Source organism: Pygocentrus nattereri, chromosome 1 (genome assembly GCF_015220715.1).
Source record: "Pygocentrus nattereri isolate fPygNat1 chromosome 1, fPygNat1.pri, whole genome shotgun sequence".
Taxonomy (NCBI): domain Eukaryota; kingdom Metazoa; phylum Chordata; class Actinopteri; order Characiformes; family Serrasalmidae; genus Pygocentrus; species Pygocentrus nattereri.
Genome location: NC_051211.1, coordinates 8,926,615 through 8,952,809, shown reverse-complemented (window position 1 = coordinate 8,952,809; position 26,195 = coordinate 8,926,615). Strand labels below are relative to the sequence as shown.

The window sequence follows — 26,195 nt, the reverse complement described above, 5'->3', positions numbered from 1 at the left end:
AACCTCATTTAGACCATGCCTAAATTTAATATCACTAATCGTAAAAACTACATTTTCAGAAATTTTATGGCCTTATATTCCTCAAATCTATTTTAAGACCACCTTTTAAAGGCGTTTTAGGGATCTGTGGGGACCCTGTGTTACCGGATTCACTCCAGTCAAAAAAACAGAATGACAGCGTGTTAACAGACTCAGAAAGGACACGTGAAAATTCAAGGACACTCAGTACGTCTGTCTCCACACACACACACACACACACACACACACACACACACACCACATAATAACACCATTTTCCCATTCTTACACCTGACTGCTGGGTTAGAGAGGATGTGAAGGGTAACAGGATTTGTGCTCTGACCTGCAAACTTGACATGAAACTTATTCTCAGGTTTGAGAATCTGGACATAGAGAGGACAGTTTGGAGCAAAATCCTTCACTGCCCAGGCCCGGAGGATAGTCTGATGATCCTGAAAAAGACAGAACGGGGGGGGGGGGAGAGGGAGATACACTATAATTACTCTTGAACGTGCTCCTTCCATCATTTCTTTGTGTATGATGTTAATAACTTTGTCCTTCTGTTTAGGTTAATAACTCTGCCAATGTAACAGTCAACTCAAGAAACAACTGTGTACTGAAATGCAACTAAATCTACTGTACAAAAGTCAGAGACCGTTCTTCATGTATCTAATTTCCAGTCATTACAGCCACTGAATACAAATGATTCAAAATACAAAATTATATTGAGTGTGTTACTGTGTCCACCCTTTGCATTCTTTTCAGGAGACAGGAGGCTTTCAGGTTTTCAAAGAAATCTACAGGGACATTTTTTCCCACATCTCCAAAGTTCAGTCTTAGAAGTTGGTTGCATTTTATGGTGGACTCAGTCTATTGGTGTGATCACCAGTCTACTTATGGTGTGGTCAGTCTATTGTTCTGAGAAAACCAGCAGCTTTTTTGATTTGCAGTAAAGCCTTTTCTCAGTAAGAGCTTCTTAACAGCTACACATCCAGTCAGACCCATAGTACTGAGTTGCCGTCTCACAGTGGAAGGATGGAGAGAAACACCTGGGATTTTTTTCAGATCTGAGTTGAGCTTGATTTTCTCCTCTCTCAAATATGAAAGAACTCCTTTTCTCTGTATCAATTTAAAATTTCAGTCCAATTTTGAAAACTCTATTCTCCTTGACTTTCCCTTCCTCATGCACGTAGATTTATATCTAATATACTCAGAAATATCTCCAGAAAATAACTTGTACTTAATGCTGTTATAATTTATACTCTGTACTTAATGCTTTGACTGAAAGTAAAACAATGACGGTGGTCTCTGAGAGAGGGATGAGAGCGAGAGAGTGAGAGAGAGAAAGAGAGAGAGAGAGAGAGAATCAGGGAGAGAAAGAGAGAGAGAGAGGAATGAGGGACAGCAAGAGGGAGAGAGAGAAGAATGAGGGGGGGGAAGAGTACCCTATAGCTCATAAGTGCCTACTTCTATTTCAAATTGCACAGAGCAGCCCACTGACTGGCTTTCATAGATAATAATGTGGGATTAGTGGGATTAAATAATGAAGCAGGACCCTTACTGTGACCAACACAGAGAGAAATGGTATCTTCTAATAAAGTGCCTCAAACACAATGCAACTGACCCATCCTTGCTCTGCTCACAAATGCATTATTTCATAACTACCACTGCAACTTTGAACAAGCTTCGCATAACTTTTGCAAAACTTACATTCAAAACTTACGTGCCCAGTTCTACATTTAGAATGCATTATTAGTTTCAAATGGTATTGATTTTTACAGACATGTGTGAAAAGCCACACAGTTTGGACTGGGTTCAGTTTTTGTTATATAATCAAGACATAAGAAGTAAATACATGCGTGACAAGTGAAAGCTCCAGCTGTTTCAGTGTTGCTGCCTAAGTTAACACGGTAGCCAGCACAAAAATAAAATTCTATCCATAAATGCATTTCCATAGATGGACAATTTAAGAATTTAAGGTCTCCCTCTGAATATCATGTACTGGAACTGCAATTTATCAAAGTGCCCTTTCGCATATTACATTACTGCATAGTGCCAAAAACTACACCTATACCTAATGTATTCAAACAGTGTGAACTTCATGCGCAAGCAAAAGAAATTTTAAATGAAAGACATGTTTTACTTTAATGTATTCTGATAAAAACTAAGCTCATTATTGCCAGCATTCTGTGAAGCTTATCCAACCTTGCAACAGTTGCTATGACAGAACAGCACAGGTCAAATGGAAATGGAAATAAGAAAATCTGAATGTGTTTCAAGAGTATAATGATAAAGAATATAAGCATCATAGGCTTTAGGCATGCAGAGTCAAAGGATTCTGCTGGTATCCTGCCACAGCTTGGGGGACAAGGTTGTGCAAGGCATCGAAGTCTGGTAAAGGACTGCACCTATTTAATTCTGTTGGTCTCTATTTACTCTGTTTATTTTAAGACGCTAATGTGAACAATGTTGAAGCTGAATTCAGGAGGTTGTGTAAAGTAATAGATGGGATTTGACAGACTAATTGGCACAGGACTTGTGTATTCTTCCAAAATTCCCACCCTGATTCAAGCCCACAATGAAGAATCATACTGGACTAAAATCATTCCACAATTATTACCATCAGACTGTAAAACTACACACACTGCAGATTCATACTGGATTAAAATCACTCCACAATTATTACTGTCAGTCTGTAAAACTACACACTGCAGATTCATACTGGATTAAAATCACTCCACAATTATTACTGTCAGTCTGTAAAACTACACACACTGTAGATTCATACTGGATTAAAATCACTCCACAATTATTACTGTCAGTCTGTAAAACTACACACACTGTAGATTCATACTGGATTAAAATCACTCCACTATTATTACTGTCAGTCTGTAAAACTACACACTGCAGATTCATACTGGATTAAATCACTGATCATGTTGATAATAGCTTAATTTACAGCTCCCCTCAGCAGAATTAGTCCAGCTCCACTCAGGCTTAAGAAAAGTTCATGCTAATAAAGAACTGGATCAAGTCAGAAGGCAGAGAAGGAGTGAAAGAGAAAGTGGGGATTAGAGGAGGAAAAGACCAGAGAGGAGGGTTTCTGGAGGAACGTACAGCGGCCAGGCGGTCCACTTCAAACCGGTTACTCAGGATAAAGCACGCTTCTGCATCATCCATTCTGCAGCCAATCGGAACAGACGGGTGAGAGAGGAGCCGGAATTGCAGGGAGCAGAGAGATGCAATCCATTATATATGCAAAAAAAAGAAGGAAATGAAGATGGCAGGGAGAGAGAGGGAGGGGGTTTATAAGGTTATCAGTGGAAAAAGACAAGTTAACATCAGAGCCACACCAAGTCTATTAAATACTGAGAGGCTATTAGCCAAATGGAACAGACAGAGGCAGAATTACAGCAGGCCATTAGTTATGCCTCTCTCTACAGGCTACAGACAAAATGTAATTAAAACAACTTTTATCAAAACATGCACAAACAATATATTGCACAAACACTCCTTAAGGGAAGAGCTGAATCAACATGTCAACATTAATAATTATAAATAAAAGCTAGAGGCTCCATGCATAACTAATATTCTACCACTGCTAGACATGTTAGCATTTCCAAATTATTTCCTTAAATAATCACACAGGAAATGCAATTGGCACTGGCCCAAAGTGCTTCTGGACATCTTCGGGCCTGCTAAGGTCACTTTTTCTTGACCTCCTTCTTCTTTACCACTTCAAGCCAACAGTTAAGAAGCAACACTAACTTTGTAAAAACGACCATGAACATTGATGCTCTGATGCCCCTGAAGGCTTCATGAACACAAAAAGATGTTTTATATTATAAATTTGTGAAGAATTAAAAGATGTTCAATGTAAAAAACTGGGCAGTGCTTTCTTTTACAGTCTCCTGAGTTCTAGGTATTAACCAGGTAAATGTGAGGTACACACCTCTACTAGATAAGCATAGTGTGATGACAAATTTGATGACACAATTTAAATAAATTACACTGAAATGGCCAATGGGTTCAAGGTAATAACTGGGCAAATGTGGGATACGAAGACTATATTGCTGTGTAATTATTTTGGGTAAGAACCCGTTTTTTTGTTTAAACTTAGGGGCTGACAACTTATGTTCTTGACTAGAAGTAGACTGGTCAGCTGGCTAGCATCCTAAAAGATACCTAACAGCCTAAACAACTCCATCATTAATATCACAGGCTTGAATTAATTATTTACGTATGATTTACTATAAAATGGCAGTATAGAAGTCTAAAAATATCACTTTAATGGATTACGCACTTCAAATGTCCATATTTTAGTCCGACGTTGCGTCAAACCCAGGCTGAATCCCAAACGGCTCAGTGCTCCCTAAATAGTGCGCTATGAAAATATTTTAATTCTAGCCTCTACAGCCAAATAGTGCCTTGTTTTGATGCAGAATCCAGTATTTAAATTCCTACATAGTGCACTATGTAGGGAGCAGGAAGACATTTGAGATTCAGCCCCAGCACAAGAGCGGCACAGCTCGATTGATCCTAAAAAGACTCACAGTGGTAATTTGGTGACCAAAAAGTACTTGTAAAGTGAATGTTTTGGATTAAACAGTGCTGTGCAATCATATGTTCATTGTTATATGACAAAAAGTTAAGTAGTTCCTGAAATGGATGCAATATACAGCAATGCGACTGATGTTCTCCTCAATGAGTGGTCCATGATTGCTTGGTAATGATACAAAATGCTTGTTTATATTATTATTAACAATACCTTGCGATTTTATCATGGGGAAGGGAGCTTAACATCTCATGGCTTATTGCTTTAGTAACTACCTGGTACTTACCCACAACAACTGTACACAACAGACCTGTGGACTTTGTACCACATACTTATCCAGTCAATACCTGGAACCTGTTGGGCATTTCAGTGTGGCTCAGTTCAACTGCCTTGGAGTTTGTATCTCACACTTGCCTGGTTAATAGCTACAACTTACTGGACTGTAAAAGAAAGTATTTACTGAGTGAACATAAGTTCATGAGCCTGTGACATCATTATATCACCTGATCCAGCTAATCAAAGTCAATAAATGCATCAGATTGGGTTTAGAAGTCAACTCTGTAGGGTTGTAGACTTCTAGCAGCAGTTTTAAGCAGCTGCGTCCTGAAGCAACCCTGATTAATGTGCCAACAAGGGTTCCTTAGAACCGAAGACCTACGTTTGGTGTCTTAAAGAAACTTGGGTAATAGCTCAGTTTAGGGGGGATTATAGTGCCCTTGTAATGCTCCTATTAAGTCTAATCAAGCCAGGAGCTGGTGCTTAACTGGCTGCTCATATCCACTTTATTAACCCAAGCTAGGGTGAAATAGAGGCGTTTTCTACCTGACTCTGACTTAGATTTTCCACGTACAACCTCAGGCTTGGATCGGGTCTGGGTTTGTTTTCTAATGAGTGATTTTTTATGTACTAGTTTATTTTTCACATTCTTGTGCACATTCTTTTCTCTCTCTTTACTAATGTTATAGTCTATAGCTTCATTAGCAATAACTTCATAGTTTGAAGGGTGGGTAGATGTGGCCCTAAATGAAACTAACCTAAAGCTAAAGTTCAACAGTTCATCAGTCACAGTGGATGATAGGAAGGGTGCGCTTTTATGGTAAAAGGTCATAGCAGATCTTTCTTCTTGTTAGTTAAGCTTGTTCAAAGTTTGTTTAGCGTTTCTACAGTGGCAGCAGTAGCGAGAAGAACTTTTATGCAGCAGGGCCACTGTTGGGTCTGATTTAATTTCTCATTTTTACCCTTACCCCTTGTTTTTGAGTGTCACCTTGCCCCTTGGAATTGAGTTACAAGGGGTAGTGGTTGAAATCATCCCCTACAAAATAGAACAACTGCAATAAAAACAGAACATTACTTCGTTAACAGGCGAAGCAGTGCTCTGTAGGCGACCCTGCCACTCTGCCTCACTGCTGGGCTTTAGTTACATTTAGAGAATCATATACCATCAATGAGATGGGATCCGACAATTATTAATTATCGCCCATCCCTAATTCTTCAGTGGCATAAAGCTGAAGTCGGCTAGTCGCTTCATACCTTAATTGTCCCATTCCACCTTAAATGGTGGAGTAGATGGGATGCCTGAGGTGTCAGAATAACAGAATGTAACTGCTGCACCGTTTAAGGTGTAATGGGAAATTTATCTAGCTAGCTACCAAGATATCAGCAATCTAGTAGTGATTTTTGAAGCTTGTTATGAAGAAAAAGAACCATAATACACCGAAACGACATCAAACTAAGAGAATACAATGATTATTGTAATGTTTTAACAGAGAAAATACTCTCATGTGTGGGGTCTTTGGTCGCTTGTGCTGCCATCTTGCTGGTTTTTCTTTTTTCTCATAACACTATCTGGAGTGTGAACCTTTGTTTGGAGGGCCGTGTAGCACTAAGACTTTGCCCTGCCCCCCTATCTCAATAAAATCGGGACACCCTACCCCTAGGTGCAAAACTGAGGGGTAAGGGCTAAGTGGTAAGGGCAAGAGGTGAAATGGGATTGGGCCTTGACCAATCCCACAAAAATATACTGATAATAAATACTGTTACCGCATAACAGTTGTATAAAATACCACTTCATTTGCATGTTGAGCATGCAAACAGGTTTGGGTCAAGCTCAAGCTTCAAGTTTAGCAGTACCTCTCAGGCTGTGCCTGGACCAGTCTCAAAGTCATAGGTATGGGTTGGGTTTGCGTTCCAACTTCATGCATGTGCAGACCTCTATAGTCAATTGAGCATTTTTTATTGAACTTTTATTTGCGTCTTGAGTCTTTTGATGTATTGATATGAGTAGATCCAACTAGTGCTTTGCTAAGAAATGAGATCTAACAGATTGGCTATTGATTAGAGGCTGTATTAACATCTACTTTGTGCATATTAACTACAAAATGTTTACTTCAGAATAGAGGCAGTTTGTCTTTATTTAGCACTAACCAGTAGTTGGTGCTGGACAGGAATTGAAAGAAAATGAATGCATTACAGACTCTATGCTCTGGTGAGGGTTGTGCACAAGTGTTCTGAAAAAGGGGAAGTGATCTACAAAATCACTAATTGGCTGTAAATAATGCTGTCTAGAGCTAATTAGTGATGTATTATTAAGGTGTTAGTAGGAATCAAATGAAAATTATCACAATGTATACCCAATATGGCAATATTGTGCACAAGATTATGATTTATAACACATAAATAGAAATGGTCTGAAAATGCTTATGCTTGCTCCAGTTTTTGCTTAGAAAAGTAATAATTAGCAGCCAGTTAATTACCAGTTACCACCTTAACAGACCGCTTAGCGCAGTCGTAGGCTGGAGGTTAGGGTTCCAGCCTCGTGCCCGGAAGGTCGCTGGTTCGATCCCCAGAGCCGACAGCACATGACTGAGGTGTCCTTGAGCAAGACACCTAACCCCTAACTGCTCCCCGGGCGCTGCGGATTGGGCTGCCCACCGCTCCGGGCAAGTGTGCTCACTGCCCAGTAGTGTGTGTGTGCGCTCACTCGTGTGTATGTGGTTAAATGCGGAGGTGAAATTTCCCCGTTGTGGGACTAATAAGGGTCTCTTAATCTCTTAATCTTAACAGACACATCTCTATGGAAAACAATCCAAACTGGTTAAGCTAATTCTTAAGTTATAAGAGGGAAGCAAAAAAGCCTGGACCTTCCGACATTCTGGCCATTCAACGGGTTAAAAAAACACACAATACTGAAAGGTCTATATCAATTAAGAGTATTTTTCCTGGAATCATACATTTTAGACAAGAACCTTTATGTTTGTGAGTGAATGCGGTGGTCTTACTTAGCCCTCATCAGGTCCTGGTCTTTAAGGGCGGAGCCCTGCAAGTAGATGACCCTCTGAGCCCACAGTGGGATGTGTAGGACCCTCCGCACCTGGACATCTATCTCTGCTGGGCACAGGATCACCACGTAGTAGTCCTAGCAACCACACAATTGGTTATAGTTAGAGTTCTGCAACTCGAAAACAGAAATCCTGTCCAGTTCCCGAGGTGCAGTCCTGTTCTTCCTGATTACCCGGAGCTGAACACAACACTGTCCACAACACTGTTCATAACTGATCATATTTCTGGTTTGCAGGACTGGATCTCACAAAAACTGCTGTAAAATATCTACAGTACCACTCAGAGGTTTCAACACACTTGAATAAACGTATGATTTTGATGAAATTAGAGACTTTTTGATTTTAAGGCATATATGCAAATGACTGGAAATTGTTTATAAAGACAAATGCTGTGTATTACAACAATAGAAAAAAGTATTTCTTTTAAGAGACCAACAAAAACCAGCAAACAGCAAATGTTCTGCATATGCTTATCTTCTTTGAGTCTCCTGGAAAAATATCTCAGGTGGCTCTACATGATGCTGTTTGGGAGAATGCCAAGAGTTTTATTTCACAGCTTTGATGTCTTCACTGTTATTCTATTGACTTTTTTATCATACATCACACTGGAAATATGCTTACAGTGAGAAGCAAAAATATTGGGATTGTGAGTTTAAATGATTTATTATTTATTCATTCTACCTGTATTCCAGATCAAAAGATGTTTATGAGACTATGAGACTACAGTGCAGAACATCAGCTTTTATTTCTGGGCGATATTGTCCAGCTTTTGACATTTGTTGTGTTTATTACTCCAATTTCAGTTGAGTCTAAGTACTGGGACATACTGATTTTGACTGCTTCCCTTAATCATGAAATATACAACAGGACTGTGAAGGTGTAGGGTTGAGTGTAGTCAGTGGTGTTTGCATTGGGGCTCTGTTTTGATGTAAGAGGTCTAAAAATCGATAAAAATGAGAAAATTGACTATGATGGAAATTGCAAGCAATTTTGAACATGAGATTAAAGGAAATGCCAATTGGAACCACTGCAGAACAACTGGGTATTCTACAAACAACAGTACAGATTACTTAGAAAAAGAAAGAAACTACTGGAAGTGTAAGCGATTTGCGACAATCTGGCCATTCCAGGAAGACTGCAGCAGCTGATGACAGGAACATTGTTTGACCTGTAAAGAAAAACCCAACAATAACAATGAGTGGAACAAAAGCAGTCTGCAAAGTGCAGGGTGTGTCAGTATTCACCATTTGCAGAAGTAGACTTTAAAAGAAGGAATATAGAAGCTACACAAGATGCACATCTCTCATTAGCACCTTTGGGAATTTGCAGTTCCCAAAGGTGTACAAAGATGATCCCGAAGAATTCTGGAGCAATGTTCTATTGACAGATAAGATTAATCTTTATCAAAGAGATGGGAATTGATGGATGATCCTAGGCACACTACTTCATCTCTGATGCATGTATATACACTACATGAACAAATGTATTGGGACACCTACACATTACACTTACAGCTTTTCTGACATCCCAAATCCATAGGCATCAATATGGAGTTGGTTCCCACTTTGCAGCTATAACAGCTTACACTCTTCTGGGAAGCGTTCTACAGGATTTTGGAGTGTGTCTGGGAATTTTTACCCATTCATCCAGAAGAGCATTTGTGAGGTCAGACACTGATGTTGGACGAGAGGGCCTGGCTTGCAATCTCTGTTCTAGTTCATCCCTTTCAGGCTTTTATGGACCTTGCTCTGTGCACTGGGGCTCAGTCATGCTGGAAAAGAAAAGGGTCTTCCCCAAACTGTCTCCACAAAGTAAGAAGCATACAAATGTCTAAAATATCTTGGTCTTCTGAAGCATTAAAATTTCCCTTCACTGGAACTAAGAGGTCTAGACCAACCCTTGAACAACAATATTATTATTATTATTATTACTATTATTATTATTATTATTATTATTATATCACTATCCCTGCTCCACCAAACTTCACATTTGATGCAATGCAGTCAGGCAGGTAACATCCTCTTGGCATTTGCCAAACACAGACTCGTCCATCAGACTGCTAGACAGACTGCTTTATGCCACTCCAACCGACTCTTGGCATAGTGCTATGTGACATAAGGCTGCTTGCAGCTGCTTTGCCATGGAAACCCATGCCATGAAGCTACCAGCACACAGTTTTTGTGCTGATTTTAATACCAAAGGAGGTTTGGAACTATGTGCCTCAGCACCCTGCGACCCGCTCTGTAACTACGTGCCATGGTTGCTTTCATTCCTAAATGGTTCCACTTTTTAATAATCCTACTCACAGTTGTTCAAGGAATATTTAGAAAGGAAGAAATTTCATGAACTGTACTGTTGCAGTTTTGGTCCCTTATTACAGGACCACGGTCGAATTCAACGACCTATTCTTTAATAAATGTGTGTAAAGGCAGACTGGATGGCTAGGTGCTTTATATTATACACCTGTGACAACAGCACTGAATTAAACACCCAAATTCAATGATTAAGAGGTGTGTCTCAATACATTTGTCTATATAGTGTACAAGGTTGCTTCTAGAACTGGTTCACTGGTCACTGAGGATGTTGCTAGTGATGATGGCAGCAGAATTAATTCTGAAGTGTACATAAGCATCTTGTTTTTCAATGTCCAAACAGATGCCTCCAAAGTCAAATGATAGAAGTTCATAATGCAGGAAGACAATGACCTGAAACATACAGCACACTTAACCAAAGAGCTCATCACTAAGAAAAGGTGGACAGTTATATAACTGCCAGTTCAGCCTCCTAATTTGAACTCAATTGAGCATAAACACTGAGACCAGAACACCACCAGGCCAAACACTGACTGAAAAAGGCTGGTGACTCAGTGGGTCAGAGAATGGAGGAAGTCACTGCATGAAAAGGGTTTAGGACCAAATCCTAACTTTAAACAGCTTCATTTTCCTTTCAGTTTATCAGCTTCAACTGAAAGTGGAGGAGTAAACATAACAAATGACATTTCTTTCCCAGGAAATGTATTAAATTATGTAATATTGAAAAACTGCACCAAAATAAAAGCTGACATTCTTTCACTCATGACATTCTGTAACTCATTTCACCTCATTGTCCCAATATTTTTGCTTCTCACTGTCTGTCCCACCCAAAAATGCAAATATAACACAATGCCACATTTCTGGTACAACGTCAGGATTTCCATGTCTATGAGAATCGACCTGCGTCAGAGAAGAGCGGAACTTCAAGGCTATATTGCTATGACAACAATTCGTTCCATCCCCTCTCGCAGCAGCTCCCACACCATCTGCACAAACCGCTTTTCCATTTACACTTCAGAGTGCGTGTCGTGTTACATGTCATACGACATCCCCAGGAGGTGTAGCAGCAATCAGAATAAAAACACAGACATGCCACTAACATTGACGCGACCCTGTGTATGTACAGACGGATGGAGGAGATGAAGAGCGCTTGTGGCTTCAGTACCTTCACTCAGAAATAGATCTGATGATTTACAGTCAAACTGCTGTAATCGCTCTGCCTGAACCACAGCTGCCTGAAGCTCCTGCTCAGGATGAGCCCTGATCTCTAACTAGCACAAATCTACACTCACAAACACACACACACACACACAAACATACATATTTGGTTCCTACAACATACACATTTGCATGCAAAAGTTTGGGAGCCCCAGTTAAATTATAATATAACATTGTGTCCTTTAAAAAAAGGTTTTTTTTTTTATCTTTTACCCAATTTTCTCCCCAATTTAGTCGTCTCCAGTTCCACCCACTAGCTAGGACCCCCCTAATCTCTACCAATCTCAACACTACCAATGCTAGCAGAGAGAAGGCTAGCACTGCCACTCACACAACGTCACTGGACAGTTGAACACACTCTGAGGAAAGTGCCAACTGCCAAATCTGTTATGGCAGATCACGTCACTATGTCACTGCGATCACGTCACTATGTCACTATGTATGCTATCCTACCCACGCAGAGAGAGCAAGGGCACTTGTGCTCTCTTGGCCTCCCAGCCACAGATGGCTGTAGCATCACCAGGGATCTCATGATGCTTTTAATGCACTACTACTGAGTATTGGTGGAACTACACATGTTGGAAGGGGGGTATAAAATGTGGCCTGTGCAAAAGTTCTGGCACTTTTTCATATTTTATTCTTTATTTTATGTTTAATAAAATTTGTTACGCTTAGCAAATAAATAGAAAGTGTGCTCTGCAATTTGCAGAAGACTAACATATGTAAGTGTGTTCACTGTAGGGGACGTGTTTACTTATTTTCACTTAGAAAATCAACAAAACATGTAAACTGACTGGGGGTATTTAAACGTTTGCATTCGACTGCACACTAGCATTCATAAGCTTTGGCTTGTCATATTAACAATTTTGTCATTTTATACAGAATAACAACAGACTATGTAGATTAAAAAGTTCAGCCCTATTAGCCCTATTATCTATTAAAGGGAAATTACACCAAGCGTTACAAAATGGTTCACAATTAAATCATCATTCGTCAGAGTGGTTTGATGTGAAATGCTCAATTCTAAAGAAATCTGTCAGCATTGTTCACAGTGGTGGTGATAGGAACCAGACATCTGAAGAATTCAGTGCCTCTAAAAGCTTCTTCAAAGGAAATGATTACACATGAAACAGTTTCAAATGCACTGATGCCTGAGACATTGTTTCATGGAAGTTCTGAGAAAGCATTTTGGACTGAAAGGAATTATCATATGTTCCCAAAAAGTACATAACGTCCCCAAAATAAAACTTTGTTTTAACGTCAACATTGCATAAAACTCAGACGACATGCGCAGATAAATGCTTATATCTGGGTTACAGACATTGTGACCTCTGTCTGTGAGTTTTCTATACAGTGCACCTTGCAGTAAGGTGTTTGTTTCTGGTGCGTGAAGTCAGATGAAGACTGAGTGGGATTGATTTAAAGGTTGCATTGTGACTTTTAAATCAGATATTCATTTAAATTCAGATGTGTATTTCATGGATTTCAGTACTACATATGAAAGAGGCCCAAACTGAGCTAAAACTGTCACGTTTTATCTGTTTTACTGTTCACACTGCCACCGAAATTTCTGTCACAAATTAAGAAAAAGATCAGATTTGGGTTTTTACATGCAATGTGAACGCCTTCCATGTACATTAAATGTTTCACTATTGGAAACATTTGAAGCTTAACAGGACTGGTATATTATTTTGAACATGTGGTGAAATTGGTTTCATATTACTGAAAACAGTGATTCCAAACTTTTGAACAGTACATTCTGTACATACATTCACATGCAAACATACACTATATGGCCAAAAGTATGTGGACACCTGGCCATCACATATATATGAGCTCATTGGACATCCCATTCTAAAACCATGTGCATGAATATGGAGGTAGTCCCCCTTAGCGACTATAACAGACTCCTCTGCTCTTCTAGAAAGCTTACCACAAGATTTTGAAGTTTGACCATTCAGTCAAAATAGCATTTGTGAGTTCAGTCAACTCAGTCAACAGAGGATGTTGGACGCATATAATTGTCTAAAATTTTATTGTATGCTGTTGCATTAACATTACCCTTTACTGGAAATAAGGGGCACAAACCCTGAAAAACAGCCCCAGACCATTATCCCTCCTCCACCAAACTCCTGCTTGCACTATGCATTCCGATAGGTAGCCTGCCCTAGATTCGTTCATCAAACTGCCGCAGTCAACCGGCAACCTGCATTAAACCACTCCAGCCAGACTTAAACACTAAATGCTTCAGCACACAGAGGCACCACTCTGTGAGTTTGCATGGTCTGCCACTTTGTGACTTAGTTGCTATGACTTCTAGATACTTACTTTTCACAATAATATCAATTACAGTTGACTCGGGAAGATTTAGCATGGCAGAAATTTCACAAACTTGCGGCCAAGGTGGCACCAGACCTGGTCGCTGAGCTCAAAATCTACTGATGTTTGTTTATGAAAACTGTAGGGGTATGTGCTTCATTTTATACACCTGTTATGAATGTGTGGGGCTGAAATACCTAAACAGGCACTTTTGGTCATATAGTGTTTATACATGTTGTGAAAACATCTACACAAGCTTATCTGGACACCCACATACACACACACACACACACACACACACACACCCTGCCCACACACCTGCAGTCTAGGATGGGCGAAGAACTCATTGAGGAAGTCCATGAGGAGGTCAATCTTCAGGCAGCTCACACACAGTACCACGTGCTTTTCGGTTTGTGCTCTGTAGCGGCTGTAGTTTCCTCCAGACTTCTGTCTCTCCATCCACAGGAAGGCCAGCTGCTCAAACTGAGGAGAGAATTAAAGCGGATATCAAACCGACCTCATGCAAATCCTTCAGAATAAAGTCGCACCAAGGAAGCCAAAAGACAGGAAATGACACACTGACATCTGAGAAAATGCCAGTAATAAGAGGCTTTGGTACAACCCCAATTCCAATGAAGTTGGGACGTTGTGCAAAACATAAATAAAAACAGAACACGATGATTTGCAAATCCTTTTCAACCTATATTAAATTAAATACACTACAAAGACAAGATATTTAATGTTCAAACGGATAAACCTTATTGTTTTTTGCAAATATTCACTCATTTTGAATTTGATGCCTGCAACACGTTCCAAAGAAGTTGGGACAGGGGCATGTTTACCACTGTGTTACTTTCCTTTTAACAACACTCAATAAGCGTTTGGGAACTGAGGACACTAATTGTTGAAGCTTTGTAGGTGGAATTCTTTCCCATTCTTGCTTGATGTACAACTTCAGTTGCTCAACAGTCCGGGGTCTCCGTTGTCATATTTTGCGCTTCATAACGCGCCACACATTTTCAATGGGAGACCGGTCTGGACTGCAGGCAGGCCAGTCTAGTACCCGCACTCTTTTACTACGAAGCCACGCTGTTGTAACACGTGCAGAATGTGGCTTGGCATCGTCTGGCTGAAATAAGCAGGACGTCCCTGAAAAAGACGTTGCTTGGATGGCAGCAAATGTTGCTCCAAAACCTGTATGTACCTTTCAGCATTAATGGTGCCTTCACAGATGTGCAAGTTACCCCTGCCATGGGCACTAACACACCCCCACATCATCAGAGATGCTGGCTTTTGAACTTTGCGCTGATAAGAATCCCGACAATTCCTTTTCCTCTTTGGCCCGGAGGACACGACGTCCATGATTTCCAAAAACAATTTGAAATGTGGACTCGTCAGACCACAGGACACTTTTCCACTTCACGTCAGTCCATGTCAGATGAGCTCGGGCCCACAGAAGCCGGCGGCGTTTCTGTGTGTTGTTGATATGTGGCTTTCCACTTTGCATGGCAGAGTTTTAACTTGCACTTGTAGATGGAGCAGCCAACTGTGTTCACTGACAGTGGTTTTCTGAAGTGTTCCTGAGCCCATGTGGGAATATCCGTTACAGAATGATGTGGGTTTTTAATGCAGTGCCGTCTGAGGGATTGAAGGTCACGGGCATTCAGTGTTGGTTTTCTGCCTTGCTGCTTACTTGCAGAGATTTCTCCAGATTCTCTGAATCTTTTGATGATATTATGGACTGTAGATGATGAAATCATCATTTTCACTTATTTCACCTTTGGTCTTCTTTATGCAAGAGGACTCTCTCCTCAAAGATCTCAAAGTATATCCGCTTCTTTTAGTGAGCTACAAGTGAGAAATAATTCATATGCAGGTTACAGCTGCAACTTCTAAAGGTGAAGTTCTAGTACAGTAACACCAGCAATAGCAGTAAATAATCCCCCAGATATTTCCTGCTGATTGACTCCCCTGACTGCTAGCACATTTCAGCATGGCCATTACTGTTGATAGCTTCCTCAGTCATCACTGTCAACTTTCTAATAACTTCCAGTGGATGAGGCTGTTGGAAAACAACACCATTTTATCTTCATAAATCAATAGTTGGGCAGCTGCTGCTGTACTTTATATGCCTCCCTTTGAAATCAAAGACAGAACATACAGCCTGTGCTGACAGTTACAAATATCAGACAAAGAGAGAAAATGGAAAATGCACTTTGATTGTCAATATATTGTGATTTTAGAACGAATTAAATATTCAACGTGTTTAACAGAACTGAGCTCAGCTTATCATTAGTCCAAAAAAAGGATGAAAAACCTTGCTCTTAATTTTCACATATGTTAAAGTAACAAGATCTTAGATTCAAACAAAAGCTTTAATCACAATGTAAGAGACAGCTGACATTTTCAAAAATAAACAGGGGGGAAAAAGAAGTTGAGAGGTTCAGATATGACAGCGACAATCTGTGATTTGTTACACTGCATTTAGTCTGTAAACAGGTCCATCTGGAAAATCCATAGGCCATAAAATGAGCAAGGCGAGAAATGAGCCCCCTCCATTGCCTGCTGATGACTTGGGAGACACTGTGTACTCAGTATGGGGTAGGGATTTTATAGATTCACATAACAGTATATAAAAAAATCTATAATAAAAACCTCTTCAGTAACACAGCTAGGCATCGCCTCAGCGGTGTGGGCGTGAGTGGGAGAGGCATGGAGTGCATTAAGGGATTCTGTTAGAAGATTTGACATGCTCTTAATAGGGCCGGTGGGTGCTGTCTGTTGCTGAGTGGTCTAAGAGGAGGACACTTGGAACAGAACGTTTAGGGAAATACTGCGGAGGCGTGCGCATGAGCACTGTTGACTTGTGTCAGGTTTAACGTGCGCTCTGATGCTTCGGTGGATTGCAGTTGTAATGTGTCTGCTTTCCATAATGTGCATGTGGGAAAGTGGGAGCAGCAGGAGTGACACTATGTGGCAGAGAAAACTGCAGATATGCAATACCGACTGGGTCCATAAGAGGCCGCCAAAGTAGTTACATAATAAAATCGTGTGAAATTTCATTGTGTGTCTCATTCAGGCGTGATGTATGGAGCTTAAACTAGAAGAGTAAAATTATTTTATTTTCCAAATCTGATAACATTGTGTGCATATGTAGTGACGTGATCAATGACCTGATGATTCCTTCCTTTGATATTTCTAAAGCTGGCCACTGCATATTTTCTACGTGACTCTAGGCAAGGTGAGGCAAAGTTCTTTTATACAACATACTTCACACATAAAGGCAATTCAAGGTGATTAATATAAATTAAAATAAAACAACAATACAAAGTGCTTACATGTTCAAAGTAAAATAAGATAATCAAAAAAAGGAAAATTATTTTACAGTGAGGAAGACCACCCTCTATAATCATATAAGAGTTATAAGATATAAGAGTTATTTTTGAGTCATTTCCAGCACCGTAAAGACAGAAATGTGAAATTAAACCTGTTCTGTGGAATTTGAATCTGTAGCTTGACTGGCCTACTTAAAATCTTAGTGAGCAGGTTACAGACCCAGTCAGTGCCACAAACCTCAGTACAGGTTTGATTCTGACTAACTTTGCTCTGCTAAAGTGTAGATAATTAAAAACTAATGTCTGAGAAAGTAAAAGTCGAGTGGCTGTTGTCGGAGTGACAGAACATCAAAATTTAACATGTTCTGTAGTGCTTGGGATTCAAGAGCTTAGTTAGTAGGCCCAATGTGCCACACTACAGCACAGGCTTGGTTCCACCTAAATGGTGCTAAAAGGACAACCATTTAGAGGAGTGCACGTTCACGTTTAGGGGCATGGTGTCCCGATTGTTGTTGAGGTGGAGGGGTCGGGTGAAGTGTTAGGGCTACATGGCCCTTCAAACAGAGATTTTTCAGAGGCGCACTACGAACGGAGTCGTATGAGAAAATTCCTAGAATGCCCTGCGAATCATCGGTAAGACGGCTGCACAAGCAACCAAAGAGACACACAAATGTCAGTATTTCTCTGCTAAAAAGCCGTGGTATTGTAAGAACCATTGTAATGGTGTTTTATGGTCATTTCCTTCATAACACTCATACAAATTGGCAGTAATACGCTTACGGTTACTACCTGGTGAAATTTCCGGTTCTACCTTAAATGGTACAGCAGTTACGTCCTGGTACCTGAGGTTGCTGCACCTTTTAAGGTGGAGCGGGAAATCGATCATGAAGCTGACAATTAAAAAGCCAAGTTCAACTTCATATCACTGACGTATTCTTGGTGGCAATAATAAATAATTGCCCCCCTCTTTGAAGGCGTATGATGCCCTAAATATCTTTAAGCAACGAGGAGCTGAACTTTCTCCTCTTCTGCTGTCACTGCAAACTGGCAGGGTGGCCCACAGAGCAGCACTAGTGGCTGTTAATGAAGTGATGTAGTTTTTGCCGTTCGATTTTTTTTCAAGGCTATTTTAATTATGATTCACCTGCCCTGTCATGTGACACACAAGTGCAATCACCACAGCTGGAGGGGGCATATTGGAAATGGCCGGAAAACCATGTCTTGTCTGTTTATCACTGACGACAACTGATGATGTATCCGGTTCTTGAAGGGTTGTCTCATTTCATAGGGGGAAGACTTCACCCACTACCCCTTTTAACTCAGTTTCAAGGGGGAGGGTTACACTCGAAAACAAGGGGTAGGGGTAAAAAGAAGAAATGGGCTTGGGCCTTAATGTCATAATTTTGAAATCAAGCTTCCTTTTCAAATACAATGGTAAACCTTATTACTGTTGTACTATTCAACCTTGTTTGCAACAAAAGTAACACAAAAAAAACCCTCTGAAGTATTGATCAATTCCAGTGTTCGCATAACAGTGGTAGTATTTAACCTTTAAGAAAGTCAATTAAATCTACACAATTAAAATAAGGGTTCTTCAAGGGTTCTTTAGTAAAGAAAATTAAAAAAAACATTCAAAAAACCCTCCATTAATCTGAAGAACCTTTTCATGATACAAAGAACCCATTCATCATGCAAAGGGTTCTTTGAATGTTCATGGTTCATTGAGTCTCCATGTTAATATCTGCCAAACAGTGTGTTTTTGCATATGCCACAACTGCGATATTCAACCTCTTTACCTCCTTGGAACCACCGGCGGTCCCAAAATGCACTTCGTCTTATTCTTCATAACTTTCATATTTCATAAGCCACATTCAAAACGTGGGTGTTACATGAGGCTGTAACAGTCTTCTTTCCAGTCAAATAGATGGTGATGTAATTTTAGATCATTATAATAAAAGAAGCTGAATTCTGTCGACCCATTTTTCCACAAATCTGGGCTATAAACTATAAACGGATGGCGTCTCTTCAGTGATATTTTATATCTGTAAAATTATATTTATAAAATAACACAGAGCGACTACGATTTTTTGACTTTCAGCAGTAAATTATAAGCATATAGCAATATGTTTATGATCATAAAACATTTTCGGTTCATTTGAGGGGAGCATTCACAAAAAAAAAATAATAAAATACAAATTTACATTTATTTCATGCAGTTACTGAATAATTTGCCTTATGATTTGATTGTGTAAATTCAGCTGGACAAACCAAAATATACCCTGGAGAAGAAGAGGTTAAAAAAGCCCTATTGTTTTCTAAAGCTGATTTTTAAAGCGGGAATACAGGCCAACCTTACACTGAACGCACCTAGCATGTGCACTAAGGAGAGCCGGCAGAAGTGGCTGGTTGACCAAGCCTGCAAGAGACCCATTGAAAACAACACAATCCTGAGAGCTCAGCAGGTGATCTGGGTTTTTTTCCCCATAGACACACACATACACCCTCAGTGAGCGAGGAGCGACTCTCTTGTTCTGCACAGTGATGAGGGACATAATCATCAGAGGCCCTCAGCCAGCACAGTCACGTAGTCCTTTCAGTTAGTTTACATAGGTGTTCCCTGTTTTTTTCACAGGGGTGTCTCATGAGGATAAAAAGCACACGAGACATGGGAACAATTATGATGCAACCAGTGAGCATCAGGTCCCAAAACACTGCTATAGTGAGCATAATAACCACTAACTAGCCTAATGCATTCTGGCCATTTGAAATATCATTAATTCATTAGAAAATGACCCTGTTCCATTACCACAGAGAGAAAACAGCATTTTCTGTGATCAAAGACAGACGTCTGCACTTGACTGTTTATTTGCTGTATTTAACATATGGGGGGAAAAGAACGTGGCCTGTGCAAAATTTATGGCATGTTTTATATTTTGAGTTTTATTTTTTTCAATACATTAATTAGCAAATAAACAGAAATTATTGAGCTCTAAGAAGCAACTTAGAAAATGTGTGTGTTGAGGTCTATATTGACTCCTTTGCAGCAGCTATAAAACATGCAATGGCTCTTTTTGACTCACACGATTCATATGTTAGCACCCATGTGTCACATACAAGGCCTGCAGGCCAGATCAGGCCTGCGATGCAATCCTATCCGGCCTGCAAAGGTATTTCAGTTTTCTATTAATACTGGCCCATTCCACAGTGTGCTGCGCCACAGTCCCCAGAATACACTGCATCCACACTGCACTGCTCTGACTCTTCTATCCCAACAACAATGTACACAATTCCACACCAGTCATATCACCAAACACACAAGCTGTATTTCAGCTGCAGTTCAATATAAACACCTGAACAAAGTTCAGCAGCTCAGCCCAAGTATTAATGAACTTGCAGGAAGTAAAGGATGCCAGGTGTCTAGTTCAGTCAGGTGGGTTTAAAGGACCAAGCACCTGAGGACTTTTAAATTTGTCATTTTTAAAGTAGTCATGTAATATTTCAAGGTCTGCTACATCCATCCATCCATCCATCCATCCATCCATCCATCCATCCATCCATCCATCCATCCATCCATCCATTTTCTAAGCCGCTTCTCCGTCAGGGTCGCGGGGGGATGCTGGAGCCTATCCCAGCAGTCTTCAGGCGGAAGGCAGGATACACCCAGGATGGGTCGCCAGTCCATCGCAGGGCAAGGTCTGCTACAGGTGTCTATATTTTACTGATGAGGTTTTTGCATATTTTTAATAAACAAGGTCCAGTTCAGGTTACAGCTCCTCATTAATTGAAAATGAAAGAAAAGGATTTTTTCTGGCTCACAGATTTGTTGAGATTTTTTAATACGGTGACTTTAGTGGTCGAGTTTCACACCCCTGTGTTAACGGCTGCTAGCCTTCACCTTCCTAGTACTGGATGTATTGTATGATTAGGAGAGACCTAGCTAGTGGGTGCAACTGGATGTGGCTAAAAAAATGGGTATTTCTGGTAGAAAATTGAAAAAAAAAAATGCTAAAAAAATAAATAAAACAATTTACCGTTTTAAATATTCAAACTGTCAATATTAAATACCTTTCATGATCCTGTTTACTCCAGCTAGAGTTTCTACAGACTTTTACAGAAATGAGCCCAGTTGGGTTGAAGTGACCTTAGGATTCACATATGGCCTCCTACAGCTAAAGGGGGCTTATTATACAGCCAAACGTGGAGGATGAAAGTTACAACTCTACTGTGATATGCATCAATATCAGCCATACAAGGTGAAGAGATTACAGCAATAGGTACCTGCTATCTCCATCTACACTGATGTCCTAGCACATCAGTTGTGGTTCTAGATGCCTGTTCTGAAGCCTGGCTGTAATTTTAGTGATGTTAACTACACCAGAATAAGACGGGCAATGTGGATGCACTGATGTACTCAGTACAGTCTTTCCAAAAACAAGAACGTTTCTTTGGGACGACTGCAATGACAAAGTGACAGTCCTACAAAAGGTGTTTAAATACTACCAAAAAACAACAGTGGAACCCTTTTTGGTGCTACACAGAACCATTAAAGAAAACACAATACAACCATTTAGGCATTCCAACTTTCTGATCTTTGATTTGTCACCGTTCGTTCTACAACAGTTAGTTCGCAAGCTGATTGGTGGAGAAGTGTTCTAACTGTGCTGATATTTCACCATAACATCCCAGGTTTTTCACAAATACTGTATCACTCTGCTAAGCAATGGGTTTAATAGGTCTGCACTTCTTACTTTGCCACAAACAGAAAACGGATACTTTTACAGCTGATTTGGTCAGACTCTGAAGATGAGACTACACTAAAGTCCCAAACTGTCATCACCACTGAGCAGCTTTTCAGTCAGCAGCTGTGACAGAACAACAACTAAACAGCCTGGAATTAACCAGACATGAACTGAATACCATTCGCCAAACGTGTAGTCTCGCCTTCAGAGTCTGACCTGCCACAATAAACAACAAAAAGCTGCTCAGTGGTGATGACAGTTTCAGAGTTTAGTGTCAGGAGCTGGAGAACGAACTGCGGGCTGTGTAGTGAGTGAGCAGAGCTTGTTACTGTGACGTAACAACGAGAAGCTTGTTAAGGAACTATAATTTGGTGGAAGGAACTGCGAACATTAAAACACATTAAATGACACGTTCACGGCCCAGTTTATTAATTTCTTACTTTATTTATTTAACTGTTGTATAAAAGCAGTAGAACACTCAAGGTCATGTATTATCACGTATAACATCATGGCTGTGATGATCTATGGCACTCGGCTTGATGTTATTTCGCAATAACACACTCTCTCTCATGCTCTGTTGCTTAAATATATAACAGTTGTTCTTATTAAAGAACTTGTGAAGAACCCTTTTCACTTGGCCCAGATGTGAAGGGTGACTCTTGAAAACTGTGATTAAATTGATAAATACAACTATTTTACATTTCGGAACATTTTCTTTTCATTGCTGACAAAACAGATCAATGTTTTTTTTTTTTATTTACTGAACAATCACACACTCTTGAAAATGAATGGAACCTAAAAGGGGTCTTTGAGAGGCTTTAGGGGTCTTTTGGTTGCTTAAAGAACATTTTCTCTCATAGAATCATTGATATTAATGTAATATGAGAGTCTAAGGAACAATTTTTCATTAAAAAAATCCTGATAATATAAAGGTTCTATTAAGAACCCTTAAAGTAGAGCCTTTACATTACAGCTGCTTTATGAGAAAGCTCTTCACACAAACACATCTCTTTATTTAACATGTTCCTCTAGGGAACCACAGAGGAGAATCACTCAAATGTCCAAATGGTTCAAGTTGTTATGGTTCTGCAGACAGAGTGCAAAAGTTTGAACACCCCTTTTCTAATAACGTTTATTTCTGCAACATGCAGAAAAAGCATTTTGTAACATTGCTTGTGCTTTGGACCCCACAAGCAGACAAATCTGACTTTAGTGAGTGCTCTGAAAAAGTATTTGTAGTGAACTCTGGCAAAAATTGGAGAACATCATGTCTTCTGGGGATGTAACTGAATCATCTACTATTCTCATCGGTGTCATTTGAGACCTGAACATCACACCTTCTTATTAAGCCTGTATGTGTGACATTAACGCGTGTTTATTATGGTCCGAAAAACTCCCTCCAACCTGGTTCCTCTGACTTTTAGATCATTATTTCAGGCTTCACAGAGTGACTTGCCGTGGCGCACATACACCATATTCTAATCAACATAGTTTCTTTTTTCTCCACACTCTGTAATGCTACTTATTCAATTACATATCCGTTCAGACTCATAGTGTTGCGTTGTCTTCTCACAGCAAAAGAATGGGCAGAAACACCTGTGGATTTTTTCAGCTCTGAAGCAAAAGTTGAGCTTGATTTTCTCCTCTCTCAAAGATGAAAGATTCCATTTTCTCTGTATCCAAAATGTTTAAACTCCAGTTTTGGAAACTTCTGTTTTTTCACTTATTCTCCTTGACTTTCCCTTCCTCATGCAAGTAGACTTATACCTAATATACTCAGTAATATCCCCTGAAAAATGACTTGTGCTTAATGACTTTATATTTTATATTTTGACTGGAAATAAAATAAATGAAGGGTGGTCTCTGCCCAGTACATACATGTCTGACATGATCTGAAAAACTTCCTCCAAGTCCGTCCCGGACCCTCCAACTTTTAAATGAATATTTCAGGCTATACCGGGTGACTCACATCAGTGCATGCACACCATATTTTATTTTATTTTATTTATTTTTACTCAATTTTCTCCCCAATTTAGTCGTTTCCAATTCCACCCGCTAGTTAGGGCGCCCCGTATAGCACGATACTACCAACAGTAGGAGGGTAAAGGATAGCACAGGCTTCCTCCGAGACCTGTGAAGCGCCAGTGCATCTTTTCGAACTGCTGCTCACGCAACGTCATTGGACAGCCGAAGGCGCTCGGAGGAAATCGCCAATGTCAGATCTGTAACGTCAGCTAACAGACGCCTGCGCTGACAAGCATCGCGTTGAGTTATGGGGAGAAGGGGGGGGGTGTTATCCTACCCCCCCAGAGATTGAGGCCTCTCGTGCTCTCTTGGACTTCCGGCCATGGATGGCTGTTGCATCACCAGGGATCGAACCCGTGGTCTCCTGATGACAGGGCCAACGCTTACACGGCTGTGCACTCAGGAGCCCTGCCCACCATATTTAAGTGTGTCCTTTTTCCTCTATACTCAGCAGTGCTACTACTATAATCTTAGCAAAAACTATTACATAGTGCAGCTTTAAGCAATGATTTTGCAGCAAAAGATTTAGAGGAACATTTTTCCCTATAGAACCTTCTTTTACATTTATGTTTGTGAATGTTTACAGAACCTACTAAGATACTATTATACTAAAATCTATTTAGGTTCCTTTATTTATGGCTACACCCTTTATAGTGGGGTTCCTACAGCAGTTGCCCTATGTGTGTGCGTGTGTAAATGTGTGTGTGTGTGTGTGTGTGTGTGTGTGTGTGTGTGTGTGTGTGTGTGTGTGTGCATGCTGCTGTAAATGTCAGCTGGTGTTTGTGGATGAAAGCAGGTGGGGAAGAGCCACACTGGACCTGCCCTGCCATTTCCACTTCCTGTGAGGCAGCGCAGGGAAACCCTCACTGTGCACATCAAAGCTCATTCCTCCACTCTTACACTCCCTCAGGAGAGCCAGCCTGTGTGGGAGTGTGTGTGTGAATCCATGAGGGAAATAAGCAGGTGCATACGAGTGTGTCACTGGAGGGGCTTTCACCCACCTCTTCTATGTGAATTTTGAAAAAGCCCATAACAAACCTGAATGGAAAAGCCAGAAATTCAAGAGAAATATTGTTTTCCCACTTAGGTGGAAAAGTTGGTTTAACAATAAAGCAGAAATGTGACAAACACTGAAAAAGACTTCAAATAAGTGATTATGCAGCAGGAGCGAAAGTAATGCTGATAACGGTAGCTCTGGACAATTGTTGCCAGGGGTTCAATGGGCAATGCTGAAGTGGGACAGCGACTTCAGCCCTTATTAAATGGGCCACTGCATCTGAACTGTTAGGGCCACAGTCATGTACTACAGGCAGAGGGCTGTTAAAACTGCTCTACTGAGAGCTAATAAAGGTGCAAATACCTCCATGTGCAGTGGGTTATGCTACATTCGGCACAAGTATGTGACATCATCTACAGGAATTTGCACATAATAATTGTTGGACAGACAGATAACTTCAGACATTCAGTGTTACTGGCATAGTCAAAATTTCATTTTAAAGGCAGAAGACTGGTTATAGGTTGCAGGGGGCCAGCTTGCTGGCATCATGTCCCATATATATGGCTATACCAAGAATGACATCCACCAAAAAGCCTAGTTAATTATAGCTACATCTTTAGAAAACTGTCCACTCCATTACTGTAACCAGAGGGGAAAAACATCTTTGAATATTAAAGTCAATTAAACACAATTGCTTACCTCAAATTCAACCAGCTGATGTTAATTACTGTAACAACATACAAATGCTGCCTGTAACAGCACATCATGGAACAAAGCTAACAACGCTCATTTCTATTCTACCTTAAATGGTATAGCAGTTCAACTCGTAACAATCCAGGTTTATTTTACACAAAGGCTTATTATTCAGTAACTACAGGGACTTCAATGTAAACTAACTGAGCTATTTTTAGGTTATAGTAGTGTGTAATAAAACTTTGGGTCATGGCTTTGTCAACTGATCCAACTAAAATGTGGATAAGAAGCCAACTTCAGCCACAACAAGTAGTCTTAGCTTTTTACAGCACTAGGAGTAGATATCTAGGGTGAACAGCTGGAAACCTTTCACGCTACTGACCATTGTTCTCGTTACCATGGTCAAGCACTAGGTAAGTAGCCTATAGGAACTACATTTCCATTTGGCTGACGCTCTTATTGAGAGCGACTTACAATTTGATCATTTCACACAGGTAGGTGAAGGTAGCATTAGGAGTCTTGCCCAGGGACTCTTATTGGTACAGTGTAGGGTGCTTGTCCAGGCAGGGGATTGAACCCCAGTCTACAGCATAGAAGGCAGAGGTGTTACCACTACGCTATACCAACCACTAGTTCAGTCCAGCTA

The 26,195-nt window shown here is 40.3% G+C and overlaps 1 protein-coding gene across 2 annotated transcripts in view; it reads right to left on the bottom strand.

The window, feature by feature from the left end:
- LOC108429693 (potassium channel subfamily T member 2) overlaps nt 1-26,195 on the bottom strand; it is a 162,667-nt gene that overhangs the window by 60,429 nt on the left and 76,043 nt on the right. For both annotated transcript variants that reach the window (XM_037539830.1, XM_017701638.2), the window contains exons 11-14: nt 14,079-14,243; nt 7,852-7,988; nt 3,136-3,199; nt 362-470 (exon numbers count right to left, since the gene is read on the bottom strand). In XM_037539830.1, coding sequence (XP_037395727.1) covers nt 362-470; nt 3,136-3,199; nt 7,852-7,988; nt 14,079-14,243 — 475 coding nt within the window. The remainder of the gene's footprint in view (nt 1-361; nt 471-3,135; nt 3,200-7,851; nt 7,989-14,078; nt 14,244-26,195) is intronic.